General features: G+C 39.9%; 1 protein-coding gene across 4 annotated transcripts in view; it reads left to right on the plus strand.

Annotated features, from left to right (window-relative positions):
- The first annotated feature begins 250 nt into the window (after positions 1-250).
- Positions 251-13,017, plus strand: part of DENND4C (DENN domain containing 4C) — a 130,745-nt gene continuing 117,978 nt past the window's right edge. For 2 of the 4 annotated variants that reach the window (XM_079113145.1, XM_079113148.1), the window contains exons 1-2: positions 284-375; positions 11,066-11,101. In XM_079113145.1, coding sequence (XP_078969271.1) covers positions 11,095-11,101 — 7 coding nt within the window. In that variant the 5' untranslated portion in view covers positions 284-375; positions 11,066-11,094. The other 2 variants (XM_079113146.1, XM_079113147.1) reach the window with 2 other exon arrangements.

Consider the following 13,017-nt stretch of genomic DNA (forward strand, 5'->3'; position numbering starts at 1 on the left):
GGAAAGGGAGAGGGAGGAGGGAAGAAAAGTGCTGTTCTGTGGAAAGGGGCGGAAGGAGGGGAGGAAAAAAAGGGAACAGAAACATGGCGGTCAGCTGTAGGGTCGGCCACGCCGCCGGCAGCTCCTAGGCCACCCTCCGTTCACCCAGTACTGCTGCCCCGAGAGCGGCGGTGCCGGCGCCGCGGGTGCCCCAGGCCGTTACCCCTAGCTGCGGGCGGCGCCCCCGGAGACCCGGCCGGCGGAGCGGCGCAGGCGCAGATCCGCCGAGGCGCTGGAACGAGTCCCCGGCCCTGCCCTTGCCTGCCGAAGGCGCCCAGGCCGCGAAGCCGGCACCTTCATGCCCTAGGACGGAGCTGACGCGGGAGCCGGCTGCAGGTGAGTCTGCGGCGCGGGGCCTTTCGGGGGGTGACTCCGCGTTGCTCCTCCGCAGAGCTGCGCTGCCAGCCAGACGGCGCCGGGCAGGTAGCAACTCCGAGGTTTGAGTCCCGACTGGCCCGCCCGCAAGGCGCCGCCGAGGAAGCGGAGAGTGGTCTGGGAGGGCATTCCCGGCCTAGTTTCTCCATTTTTCGGGGTTCAGGGAGTCCCCACAGCCTCGCGGTGAGCTGGGGGAGAGGCTGTGACTGAAAGGGCCTTCTCGCGCCGCCGCCCGGGCTCTGGAGAATCATTTGCGTGCCGGCGCGAGGGGCCTGGGCCCGAGGGACCGCCCGGACCTCTGCCGCCTGGGTGGGGAGCCAGGTGGTGGTGGGGGGGGGCTGGGATCGGAGGTACCCGGGGGACCGAGAGCTCCAGCGGGTGACGGTGTTTGCAGCGAGGTTGGGTACGGAGTTGTTCAGGGGAAAGAGCGGAGGTGTCGGGGCAGGTGTTACAGGTGAATTAAGGGCATTTCCTCCTCTGCAGTGCGGTGGCTGATCCCTAGGGCTTCTTTGTTGGGGATGACTTATAACGAAGGCAGCATCCAACTCCGGAGTGACTAAACACAATTAAAGTCAACTAATGGGCCTTTAGTGCTGACTCCTGTAAAGAGCTGTAACTTTTCTGTATTGAGGATGCTCTCATGTCCTTTTTCTGCTTCCGCGGTCTTCTCCCTCCCAAAAACCGTGCTGCATCAGAACAAATAAAGAATGACCCAGTTTTTAAATGGTCTTCCCTGCCCCCCCGCCCCCCCGTGTGTTTCTTCCACACGGGACAATTTAGAGCAGTTACCATAGTTACTTGAGCAAATATGAGTAGTGAACCCTCGGCTGCTTGTGTGCTTGTGCCTCGGAGATTGTCTAGTACTGTAACCTGAGAAATTGAACTCCTGAGTCTGCTTTAATTGTGTGCAAACCCAAGTTAAGGTGTTCTTCCAAACCCCAATTTACGGTAGGAGTAGATCTTCCCTTCCGGTTTCCCATTTTAGAGGGCGAGGAGCATAGTTCTGAGGTGCTCAGTTACTAAGTTCTCAGTAAATGTTTGATTTGCGGTGATTATATGTGTTAAGCTACCTGAAATGCAGAACGTTTTGTTTTGTTTTGTGATTTCTTTGGTTTCTTTGACTCGAGTGAAATTAATTGCAAAAGGAAAACTTCATCTCTGTCCATTAAAGGATACACATTCTCTCGATCACTATAACTTAAAAAAATATTTTTCAAAAATTAATTTTAGTTGTAAATGGACACACAGTGCCTTTATTTTGTTTATTTATTCTTATGTGGCACGAGGATACAACCCAGAACATGTTAGGCAATTGTTGTACCACTGAGCTACAACCCTACGTTGTTCTTGTATTACTGTTAGAGAATTGTAAATTGCCTTTCTTGGTGTGAGACTGGGGACTCAAAAACAGATTTGTATTCATGAACATGATCTCTCATATAGGCTTACTTTTACTTGTTTTTAAAGAAGTGTCAGAGTTTTTTGCCACTCAGTCCACATTCTCTTGGTATCCCCGCTGACCATTTTGCAAAATAGTTGATTGAGATTAGGGGTCTAATCTCAGTTAACTTTGTACATTACCTAATGTACAACCGTTAAGGCGTGTTAATTTGGATAATAAAAAAGCTATGATGTTAGAAATGTTGCAGTTGTGTGTTGGAGCAACTTACTCCTGTATAATTTGTAAATGAATGCATTCTGTTGTTGAGAGTAAATATAGTATTTGTAGTATAAACTTGAGCTTTTAGCTGAAGAAATTGGCAACAGAGTTGGTGTTCGGAACAGTTCTTAAAAGCAAATGTTTTAAATTACAAGGAATTGCAATGATGTGTGGGCTGTACAATTCAGGATGCCAGACTTAGAAGGTTATTTGGGTGAGGAACTCTTTCTAAGGACACATGCAAATTCTGTAACAAAAAAGCTAATTTGTAGCTATATGCAAGGATTTTGCATGGTAAATAATAACTAGTCGCCTTTGCTCTTCATATATTGGCTAGTTAAGACAAAACTTCTCATATTTTCATTGGAGTTTCCTGCCAAGACAAATTCTGGTTTTGCATTGCCTTTGCTGTTCAGTTTGAAAATTAGGTTTCAGTCTTGTGCTTACATCTTAAGTACAGGTTATAAAGTGAAAAAGAAAGCTGCTGAGTCAGTGACAGGTTGACTCATTTGATTTTTTCTGATTTGGAAAACAGTTTGTTATAATTGAATTTCCAATATAATATACTTGCTGAAACTTAGTAAGGTCAAATAAATTTTACAATATGTGAATTATGTTATCTGTAAGCTAATACCACAGATTGTACCTCCTCCTTCCAGTTGTCATGCCAGTTTGACAGACTTGTATTAATGGGGTGCTTCGTTGTAATGGGAAACTCCTTGAAGAGTTAAACCTTGGGGGAAAAATGCAAATAGTTTACCTGGTATAAAACCGTAGATCTTTAGCATCAGATTGTAGAAATTCCAAAATTAGTTAATTATATTATTTGAAATTTACAATTTAGTGTTTGTGGGAAGAAGGTAGCTTATAAACTTAAAATTTCTACATATATGCAGGTGTATGAATATAAAAGAACTTTCTGTAGTATTTGATGAGTTGGTCTTTCTTTTTTTCCCCCTTTCTTCTTCTTTTCCTTTCTCTTTTCCTTCTTTCTTTCTACAAGGTATTGGACCCAAGGCTACTTAACCACAGAACCACATCCCCAGCCCTATTTTATATTTCATTTAGAGACCAGGTCTCTGTGACTTGCTTAGTGCCTCCCTTTGAACTCTATCCTCCTGCCTCAGCCTTCTGAGCTGCTGGGATTATAGGCATGCGCCACTGCCCCAAGCCCCAACATTTTTTTTTTTTTTTCTTTAAACACTTTTAGTTGTAGATAGACAAAATACCTTTGATTGATTGATTGATTAAGTGCTCTGTGGTGCTGAGGATGGAACCTAGAGCCTCACACAGTACCAGGCAAGCACTATACCACTGAGCCACAACCCCAGCAGCAAACTCCCCCACCTCCCACCCCTTCTTTTTCTTTTTCTTTTTTCTTTTGAGACAGGGTCTTGCTGAGTTGCTTAGAGCCTCCCTAAATTGCTGAGGCTGGCTTTGAAATCACCTTCGTTCTGCCTCAGCCTCCTGAGTCCCTGGGGTTACAGGTGTGTGCCACCATGAAAACTTTTCCTTTTTTCTTTTTTCTTTTGAAGGGAGGGTACTGGCGATTGAACCCAGCCGTACTCAATCACTGAGCTTATCCTCTGCCCTTTTTATTTTTTATTTTGAGACAGTTGCCCAGACTGGTCTTGAATTTGTGATTTGTTTGCCTCATCCTTCAGAGATGCTGGAATTATAGGCATGTGCCACCATGTCTGGCTGAAAACTTTTAATTAGAAAAAAATATAACATCAGCAGGCGCAGTGGCGCATGCCTGTAATCCCAGTGGCTCAGGAGGCTGAGGCGAGTTCAAAGCCAGACTCAGCAAAAGCAAGGCCCTAAGCAATTCAGTGAGACCCTGTCTCTAAATAAAATACAAAATAGGACTGGGGATGTGGCTTGTGGTTGAGTGCCCTTGAATTCTACCCTCCTACCAAAACCAAGTTGCTGAAGTCAAATTTGTGATTTTCCTGCCTCAGTGCTCCTTCCACCCCCCAATTGCAGGGCCCTGCTTCATTTGTTTCTTAATTTCTTCATTATTTCTGAAAGCATTAAATGTTACATCTTTTTTAAGTATGGAAAAAGGATCTATTAAATAGTTGCTGTTCATTTAAATTCTCAGGGAGTGTTCATCTCTTTGGACCTTGGTTGAAATGCTGGAATTGAATCCCAGCAGCTTGGGAGGCTGAGGCAAGAGGATCAACAGTTAAAAACCAGCCTCAGCAATTTTGCAAGGCCCTAAGCAACTCAGTAAGACTGTCTCAAAATAAAAAAAATTAAAAAGGACTGGGGATGTGGCTCAGTGGTTAAGCACCCTTGGATTTAATCCCTGGTGCCAAAAAAAAAAAAAAAAAAAAAAAAAAAAGAGAAAAACAAACAAACTGCATTATAGGGAACAAAGAGCCAGTTAAAGGTTTGAAACCGTTATATATTTTTTACTTCATTTTTTGTTTGTTCTCAAATTTTTAAAATTGGTATGTTATTATATATAATGGTGTGATTCATTGTTACATATTCATAAATGCATACAATATAACAATATAATTTGGTCAGTGTCACTACCCATTATTTCTTCTTCCCATCTCCCTGGTCCCTTCTTCATTCTCCTGGTCTCTCTTCTATTTCCTTTTCCTTTTTCCTTTTTTGGCAGTACCCATGGGCTCTGTATTGCTGAGCTTTTTAATGTTTTGAACCCTTTTTTAATGTTTATTTTGAAACAGGGTCTCCCTAAGTTGCTGAGTCTGGCCCTGAATTTGTGCTCCTTCTGCCTTAGCCTCCAGAGTTGATGGGTTTGTAGATGTGCACCACCAGGTAGCCACCCTTCTATTTTCATGAGATTTCCACCTCCATTTTTTTGAGTTTTGTATTTTTATTTTTCTTCTCTAGCTTCCACATATGAGAGAAAGCATATATTCCTTGACTTTATGAGTCTGGCTTATTTTGCTTATCATGATGCTCTAAAGTTTCATACATTTCCTGCAAATGACAGTTTAATTCCATTTCGAAGGATGGATTGGGAGAGCAGCTTTTATGAGGTTGCAGGTTCATCTGTTAGAAGATATTGAAGGCATTTGGTGAGAATTGATAATAGTACTGATAGGGTGGGGTGTGGGGAGGATACATTTTGAGAACTTAATTTTTTTCATATGGCCCATGGGCCTTATCTTTTTAGCCTTATTTTCTCCTTATCCACTGTGTACCTGTTACACCAACTTACTTTCAAGTTCTTTCCCTCAGAGCCTTAACATATGTTATTACATTTGCATGTTACCTTTGCAGAGATCTTTCCTGATCATGAGATCTAGTTAGGGAGATCAGTTATTGCCTATCAGAACAAATTGCTATCTGTAGAATTTTTTTCCTTCCTTTTTCACATTTGTTCTACTTATTAATTTGACAACTATATGCAGTCTGTCTCCTTTTTTACAACTTTAGATGTATTTCTGCTCTTTCTGTTCCGTTGATCTTTATTTGGGTTTAATTTTCTCAGCAGTGTTTTGTAACTTTTATTTTACAGGTTTTGCACATATTTTGCTCAGTTTATCCTTAAGTATTTCATATTTTTTGATGCTGTATATTGCTAATGATCCTGTATTTAAAAATTTTTTCCAGTTGTTTGTTGATGGTGTATAGAAGCACAATTGATTGTTTCGTATATTGACTTTATATCATTACTTTAGCAAACATACTTTTTAGTTTCAGTTGCTTTTATATTTCGTTCTTTTTTGTGAGGGGTGTGGTACCAGAGCTTGAACCTGGGGTGCTTTACTCCTGATCTTCATCCCCAGCAGTTTTTTGTTTTCTATTTTGAGAGAGGGTCTTGCTACATTGCCCAGGCTGGTCTTGAACTTGTGATGCTCCTGCCTCAGTCTCCCAAGTTGCTGGAATTAGAGTTGTGTGATACTGCTCCTGCCTGCTTTTATTTATTTATTTATTTATTTTTGCGGTATTGGGGATCAACTCAGGTCCTTGTGCTTGCAAGGCAAGCACTCTACCAGCTGAGCTATCTCCCCAGCCCCTGCTTTTATATTTATTAGTGTTTTTCTTTTTGTCGTACTGGGGTTTAAACCTAGGGGTACTTTACCACTGAATTACATCCTTGTTCCCTTTTATTTTTATTTTGAGACAGGCTGTGCCACCATACCAGTTTCTGAGTATTTTATTTCCTCCCTTCCTTCCTTCCTTCCTTTCTTCCTTCCTTCCTTCCTTCCTTCCTTCCTTCCTCCACACACCTCCCCCCTCCCCCTCTTTCTTTTTCTGTTGGTACAAAGAATTGAAACCAAGGGGTACTTTCCCACTGTGCTACATCTCCAGCCCCCCCCACCCCCTTTCTAAATCATTTGGAGATAGGGTCTCATTAATTTGCTTGAGGCCTTACGGAGCAAGGCCTATCCTTGCCGAGGCTATCCTTGAATTTGCAATCCTCATGCCCCAGCCTCCTGACTTGCTGGGATTACAGGTATGTACCATACATCCTGTCTGGCTCTTAGTGTTTTCTTCATATACAATTTAAAAGAAAGCCAGTTTTAACTTCTTCATTTGAAAATTTAAAATTTTTTTCCTGCCTTATTGCTATAGGCTAGACTACTGTTGTCCACTAGAAATACAATATAAACCACATATGTAATTTCTTTCTTTTTCTTTTCTTTCTTCTTTCTCTTTCTTTCTCTATCCTTCCTTCTTTCTTTTCTTTCTTTCTTGTACTGGGGATTGAATACAGGTCCTCATACTTGCTGAGCTTGCAGTTTGCCAGTGAGCTGTACCCCAACATACGTATGTAATTTAAATTTTTCAACAGCCCCACACACAAAGTAACGATAAGTGAAATTTTTATATATATAATATATATTATATTATATATATAATAATATGCTGTAATAACCATAAACAGGGTAATTTCAAAGAACAGACATTTTTTTCTCTCACATTTCTGGAAACTGGAAATCTGAAGTCAAGGAGGTGGCTTCTTATAAAGATTCTAGGGAAGACTATTTCTTTTTCCTATTTCGGGTAGTTGCTGGCTGTCTTTTTAGATACAGGGGTTATTTAGGTTTTTCTTTTATCAATTTTAGTAATTTGTGTGTTTTAAAGAATTTTTTCATCTAAGTCAACTTGTAGTATTCCCTTTTTAACAAATTTAAAAAATATTTTGATCGTTTTTAAGAGATGGGTCTTACTAAGTTGCCCAGACTGTCCCCAAACTTCTGGACTCAAGGGATCCTTCTGCCTTAGCCTCCCAGGTAGTTGGCAATTGGTGTGTGCCATCATGCTGGCTTCCTTAAGGCCCTGCCCACATTAGGACAGGACTGTACCAGTGAGCTACACATCCCCATTCCTCTTGCTGGCTTTTTGTTTGTTTTTAATTTCTTAATGATCTGTACTGTACCTTCTTTTGTTCATCATATTGGTAATTTCTGCCTCTTGCTTTTTTCTTGTACCAGAGGTTGAACCCATGAGTGCTTAACCATTGAGCCATTTCCCCCCTTTTTAATTAATTAATATTTTTGGTACCAGGGATTGAACCTAGGGGCATTTATCCACTGAGCCACATCCCCAGCCTTTTTTGTTTTGTTTTGAAACAGGGTCTTGCTAAGTTTCTTAGGGCCTTTGCTAAATTGCTGAGACTGGCTTTGAAGTGGTGATCTTTCTGCCTCACCTCCCAAGTCTCTGGAATTACACATGTGCGCCACCACACTTGGCTTTATTTTTTATTTTGAGACAGTTTCACTAAATTGCTTAGGACCTTGCTAAATTGCTGAGGCTGGCTGCAAACTTTTGATCTTCCTCTTTTACTCTCTCAAGTAGCTGGTATTACAGGTGTGCCCTATTATGCCTAACTTCACTGTTTTTTCTCTCTAATCCTCATAGTTTAATATGCTTTTCTTTTTCTAGCTGCACCTCCACCCGATCTCATGTACTGGGGATTAATCCCAGGGCCTCACACATGCTAGGCAAGTGCTCTACCTCACAGCTACAACCCCTACCCTTTTTCTAGTCTAGGTAGGCATTTTTATCTGATTTTACAACTTTCTTTTCTAATATTAATGCTTAAAACTATGAATTTTCCTGTATTGCATTGACTGCATTTCACAGATTGCTTTTTATTATTTCATTCATTTCAAAACATTTTCTAATTTTTCTTGCAGTTATCTAATTTTTCTTGCAATTTCTTATTTTTATTTTTAATTTAATTAATTGTACATATTTATGGGGTACAGTGTGATGCTTCAGCAATATATTCAGTGTGTACTAATCAAATAAGAGTAATTAGCATTTGTATCTCCTTATCATTTCTTTCTTTTAAAATTCTTTTATGAGACTGCTGTGCTTTAGTACCTATTATATAAGCTCTCTCCATCTCCTTCCCCTTGACTCTTCCTAGCCTCTAGTATTACTATTCTGCTTTTTTCTACACTGAGGTAACTTTTTTAGCTTTTACATACAAGAGAGAATAATCAGTATCTGACCTTTGAGTCTGGGTTATTGCACTTAATGTGATATATTTGTAACTTCTTTTTTGATTCATGAGCTATTTAGAAGTGTACTGTTTAATTTCTGAGTGGGAATTTTATAATGTATCTTTATATTAATGATTTTAAATTTAATTCCATTATAGTCAGAGAATATGTTCTGTGTAATTCCTGTTCTAAATCTATCTAGGCTTGTTTTATAAGCCACCAATTTATCTTGGTGACTATTCTGTGTGTACTTGAAAAGAAAGTGTATCTTAACTTTTGTTAGGTGGAATGTTCTATAAATATCAATTATATCAAACTGGTTGATAATGTTCTTCAAATGGTATATATCCTTACTGATTTGCTGTATTCTTATTCTGTGAATTACTGAGCACATGAGGATGTTGAACTCTGTAATCATGACTCTCTTTATTTTCTTTTTTCAGGTCTGTCGGTTTTGTTCCATGTACTTAGATGATTCATATTTTCTGTTTTTTTTTTTTTTTTTTTTCTTGTGGTACTGGGGATTGAAACCAGGGTCTCTCACATGCTAGGCAAGCACTTTACTATGAAGTTCCAGCCTTTAAAATTTCATTTTGAGACAGTCTTGCTAAGTTGCCCAGTCTGGCCTCAAACTTGAGATTCTCTTGTCTTAGCCTTGTGCATAGCTGGGACCTGGAACATTCTTTCTTTTCTTTTTCTTTTTTGAATATACAACATTTTATGAATATGTGTGTTATCCTTGCACTGGGGACCATGCGAAATCTTCTCCCTGTACCATTCCAGTTTTGCTGTATGTGCTGCTGAAGCAAGCATTGGAGCATCTTTTACTATGCTTGTTGGTTATCTGCATATCTTCTTTGGAGAGGTATTTGTTAAGGACTTTGGCTCATATTTTCTCATTCTTTTTTGGCAGGGGAAGTACTGGGGATTGAACCCAGAGGTACTTTACCACTGAGCTTTATCTCCAGCCCTTTTAAAACTTTTTATTATAAGACAGCATCTCACTAAGTTGCTTAGGGCCTTGCTAAGTTGCTGAGACTGACCTGGAACTTGCAATTCTTCTGTCTCAGCCTCCTGAGTTGCTGAGATTATGGGTATGCTCTGTTGTGCCTGGCTTAATTTTTTATTTTGAGATAGGGTCTTGATAAATTGCTGAGGGCTTTGCTGAATTGCTGCGGCTGCCTTGACTTGAAATCTTCCTGCCTTAGCCTCCTGAATCTTTGAGATTACAGGCATGTGTCGCCAAGTCAGGCAGGATCTGCTTCTTTTAAAGACTTTTTTTCCCCCAGTGCTGGGTAGCAGGTACTTGTGCTGCTAGGCAGGTACTCTACCGCTAATTTACATCCCCAGTCCCTTTTTATTTTATTTTGAGATAGGGCCTTGTTAAATTGCCCAGGCTGGCCTACAAATTATGATCCTCTTGCCTCAGCCTCCTGAGTGGCTGGGATTACAGGTATGTGCCACTTTGCCTTGTCTTTATTATTTTTTGGTTGAGTCACTTGAGAATCAACTCAGCATGTATTTCCTAAGAACAAGGACATTTTCATACGAAGTATAATGATTAAATGTAGGAATATAAACATTGTTGTTTCTTTTCTTCCTCCTCCTCCTCCTCCTCCTCCTCCTCCTCCTCTCTACTCCTCTTCCTCTTCTTCTTCTGGTGCTGGGATTGAACCCAGCAGCACTCTGACACTGAGCTACATCTCTAGCTTTTTTTGTTTTTGAGAAAATGTCTCTCTAAATTGCCTTCTGACCTTATGATCCTTCTGCCTCATCTTTCTTGGTTCCTGGGTTTCCAGGTATATATCACTGTGCTAGGCCAAAATATTATTGCATGTATAATCTGCATTCAAATTTTGTCAATACAGTGCCTTACAGCAATTTTTTTTTTTTTTCTGTACTTGGATCTTTTCTAGGTTCACTTTTTGTTTTATTTAATAATCATTTATTTGATAAGCTAGTTGGATTTTCTACATAGTTGTATCCATGAATAGGAATAGCTTCATTTTTAATTTTTTTTGTTTTTGAAATGGGGGGTTGCTTTACCACTGATCTCTATCCCCAACTCTCTTTAGGTTTTATTTTGAGACAGGGTCTCACTAAGTTGCTTACAGACTTGCTGAGTTGCTGAGGCTGGTTTTGAACTTGCGATCCTCCTGCCTCAGCCTCCTGAGTTGATGGGATTACTGGAGTGTGCCATCACTCAACTAGGAATAGCTTTATTTCTTGTCTTACCTTTATGAGTTCCTTCTTTCTGGTTTCTTTGGATTTGTTTTTGTAATTCTTCCTCAAGTTTCTTTCTTTTTTTTTTTTTTTCTTTTTGTTAAAGGTGAACCTTTAAAAAATTTTTTTAGATGGACACAATATCTTTTATTTATTTATTTATTTATTTATTTATTTATTTATTTATTTATTTAATGTGATACTAAGATTGAACCCAATGCCTCACATGTGCTAGGCATGCACTCTGCCACTGAGCTACAACTCCAGCCAGCTCCTCTTTCTCAAGTTTCTTAAGGTTGAAATCTAGATTTTCTTTTTTTTTTTTCAATTCTAGAGCTTGAACCCAGGTCTGTAGGAATGCTAGGTAAGTACTCTACCACTGAGTTACATCCTTAACCCTTTTTTCCTTTTTTAAAATTTGAGACAGGGTTGTGTAATTGGGTGTGGTGGTGTACTCCTGTAATCCCGGTGGCATGGGAGGCTAAGGCAGGAGCATGGCAACTTCAAATCCAGCCTGAGCAATTTAGCAAGGCTCTACGCAACTTAGTGGGACCCTGTCTCTAGGTAAATAAGAAGGGCTGGGGATGCGATTTAGTGGTTAAGGGCCCTTGGGTTCAATCCTGGGTACCAACCAAATTGCCCAGGCCAGCCTTGAACTTGTGGTCCTCCTGCCTTCTGAATTGCTGGGATTACATGCATGTGTCATCACGCTAATATGAAGTTTAGACTATTGAATTGAGATCTTGCTTTATTTTAGAGTAAAGTGTTCAGTGCTATACATTTTTTCCAAGCGCTGCTTTAACTGAATTCTACAAGTTTGGTATGTTATCTTTCCCTTTAGTTTAAAACATTTTGTAATTTCCTTACATTTCCTTTTGAACCCTGAATAATTTAGAACTGTGTTTAATTTCCAAGTGTTGGGGCTGGGGATGTATGTAGCTCAGTGGTAGAGTACTTGCCTTGCATGTGTGAGGTCCTGGGTTCAATCCCCTGTACCAACATAAAACAAAACAAAAAAACAAACAAACTAAACAACAACAATAACAATTAGCTCAGTAACTTATAAGTAACAAAGTTATTTAAAACAGTTTCCATGTGTTTGGACATTTTCCTGTTATCTTTCTGTTGTCACTCATTTTAGTACTCAAATTTGAATCTTTAGCTTCATATAGTACCTCAGGCCTCTCCACCTCCCCGCCCCCGCACACTTTTTTTCTTTTCATTATATTAACATTTTCCCAGAATTCTGCCCTTTACTTCGGGCTTGCCTGCTTGGCCCTTCATGATTAGACTAAGGCAGTGTATTTTTGTTGATATGTCATATCACTACTGTGTTCTTATAGTACATCCCATTACAAGACATATTGTATAAGTCTGATCAATTATTAGTGATATGAGCTTTTTTCCTTTGAGGTTACATTTTATTCCTTTGTGATTATTGGTATCTCTAGGAAGTAATTTGAGATTTTGTATCTGTTCTATTTTCTAACAAACTTCTACCAAGTTTTAATAACCATTGATAATTTTTGGTTGAATCTGAATATATGATTGTAGAATGGTTATTTTCTAACATTCTGTCTACATTTATCAGTAGATATTCTATTGTAAAAAAACCTTTCTCCCCTCTCCTTCACTCGTTTGTTTTATTATATTGTATCAGCATAGGCTCAGGGGTTTAAAAACATCAGTGTTGGCTGGGGATGTTGGCTTAGTGATAGAGCATTTGCCTAACATACATGCACAAGATTCTAGGTTTCATTTCCACCACTCACACATACACGGGGGTGTATGTGTGTGGAAATAATGGCAGTAATATGTTATCTCTTTCCCCTCATGCTGGGGATTTAACCCAGGGCCTCATACACTAAGCCTGCCCTCTACTGCTGAGTGCAGTATCCCCAACACCTGCCATTCATTTTCATGCATGAATTGTCCACATTTTGACCAATGGGATACTCTTGAGGCTAGTTCCATTGTCCTTTTGACAGAACCACATTAGTCTTTGAAGTTTCTTTTTTTTTTTTTTTTTTTTTTTTAAGGGCTAGGGATGTAGTTCAGTGGTAGAGTGCATGCTGGCATGCATGAGGCCCTGGTTCAATCCTCCAATGCTCCAAAAAAGTAAATAAAGATTAAAAATGAGACTGGGATTGTAGCTTAGTGGTAGAGCACTTGCCTAGTATGTATGAGGCCCTATTTGCCATCCCCAGCATCCCCCGAGAAAAAGCCAGAAAATAAAAATAAAAAATGAAGAAAGATTAGTGATCCCCACCCCCTTGCATA

This window comes from Sciurus vulgaris, assembly GCF_902686455.1.
Source record: "Sciurus vulgaris genome assembly, chromosome: 15".
Taxonomy (NCBI): Eukaryota; Metazoa; Chordata; class Mammalia; order Rodentia; family Sciuridae; genus Sciurus; species Sciurus vulgaris.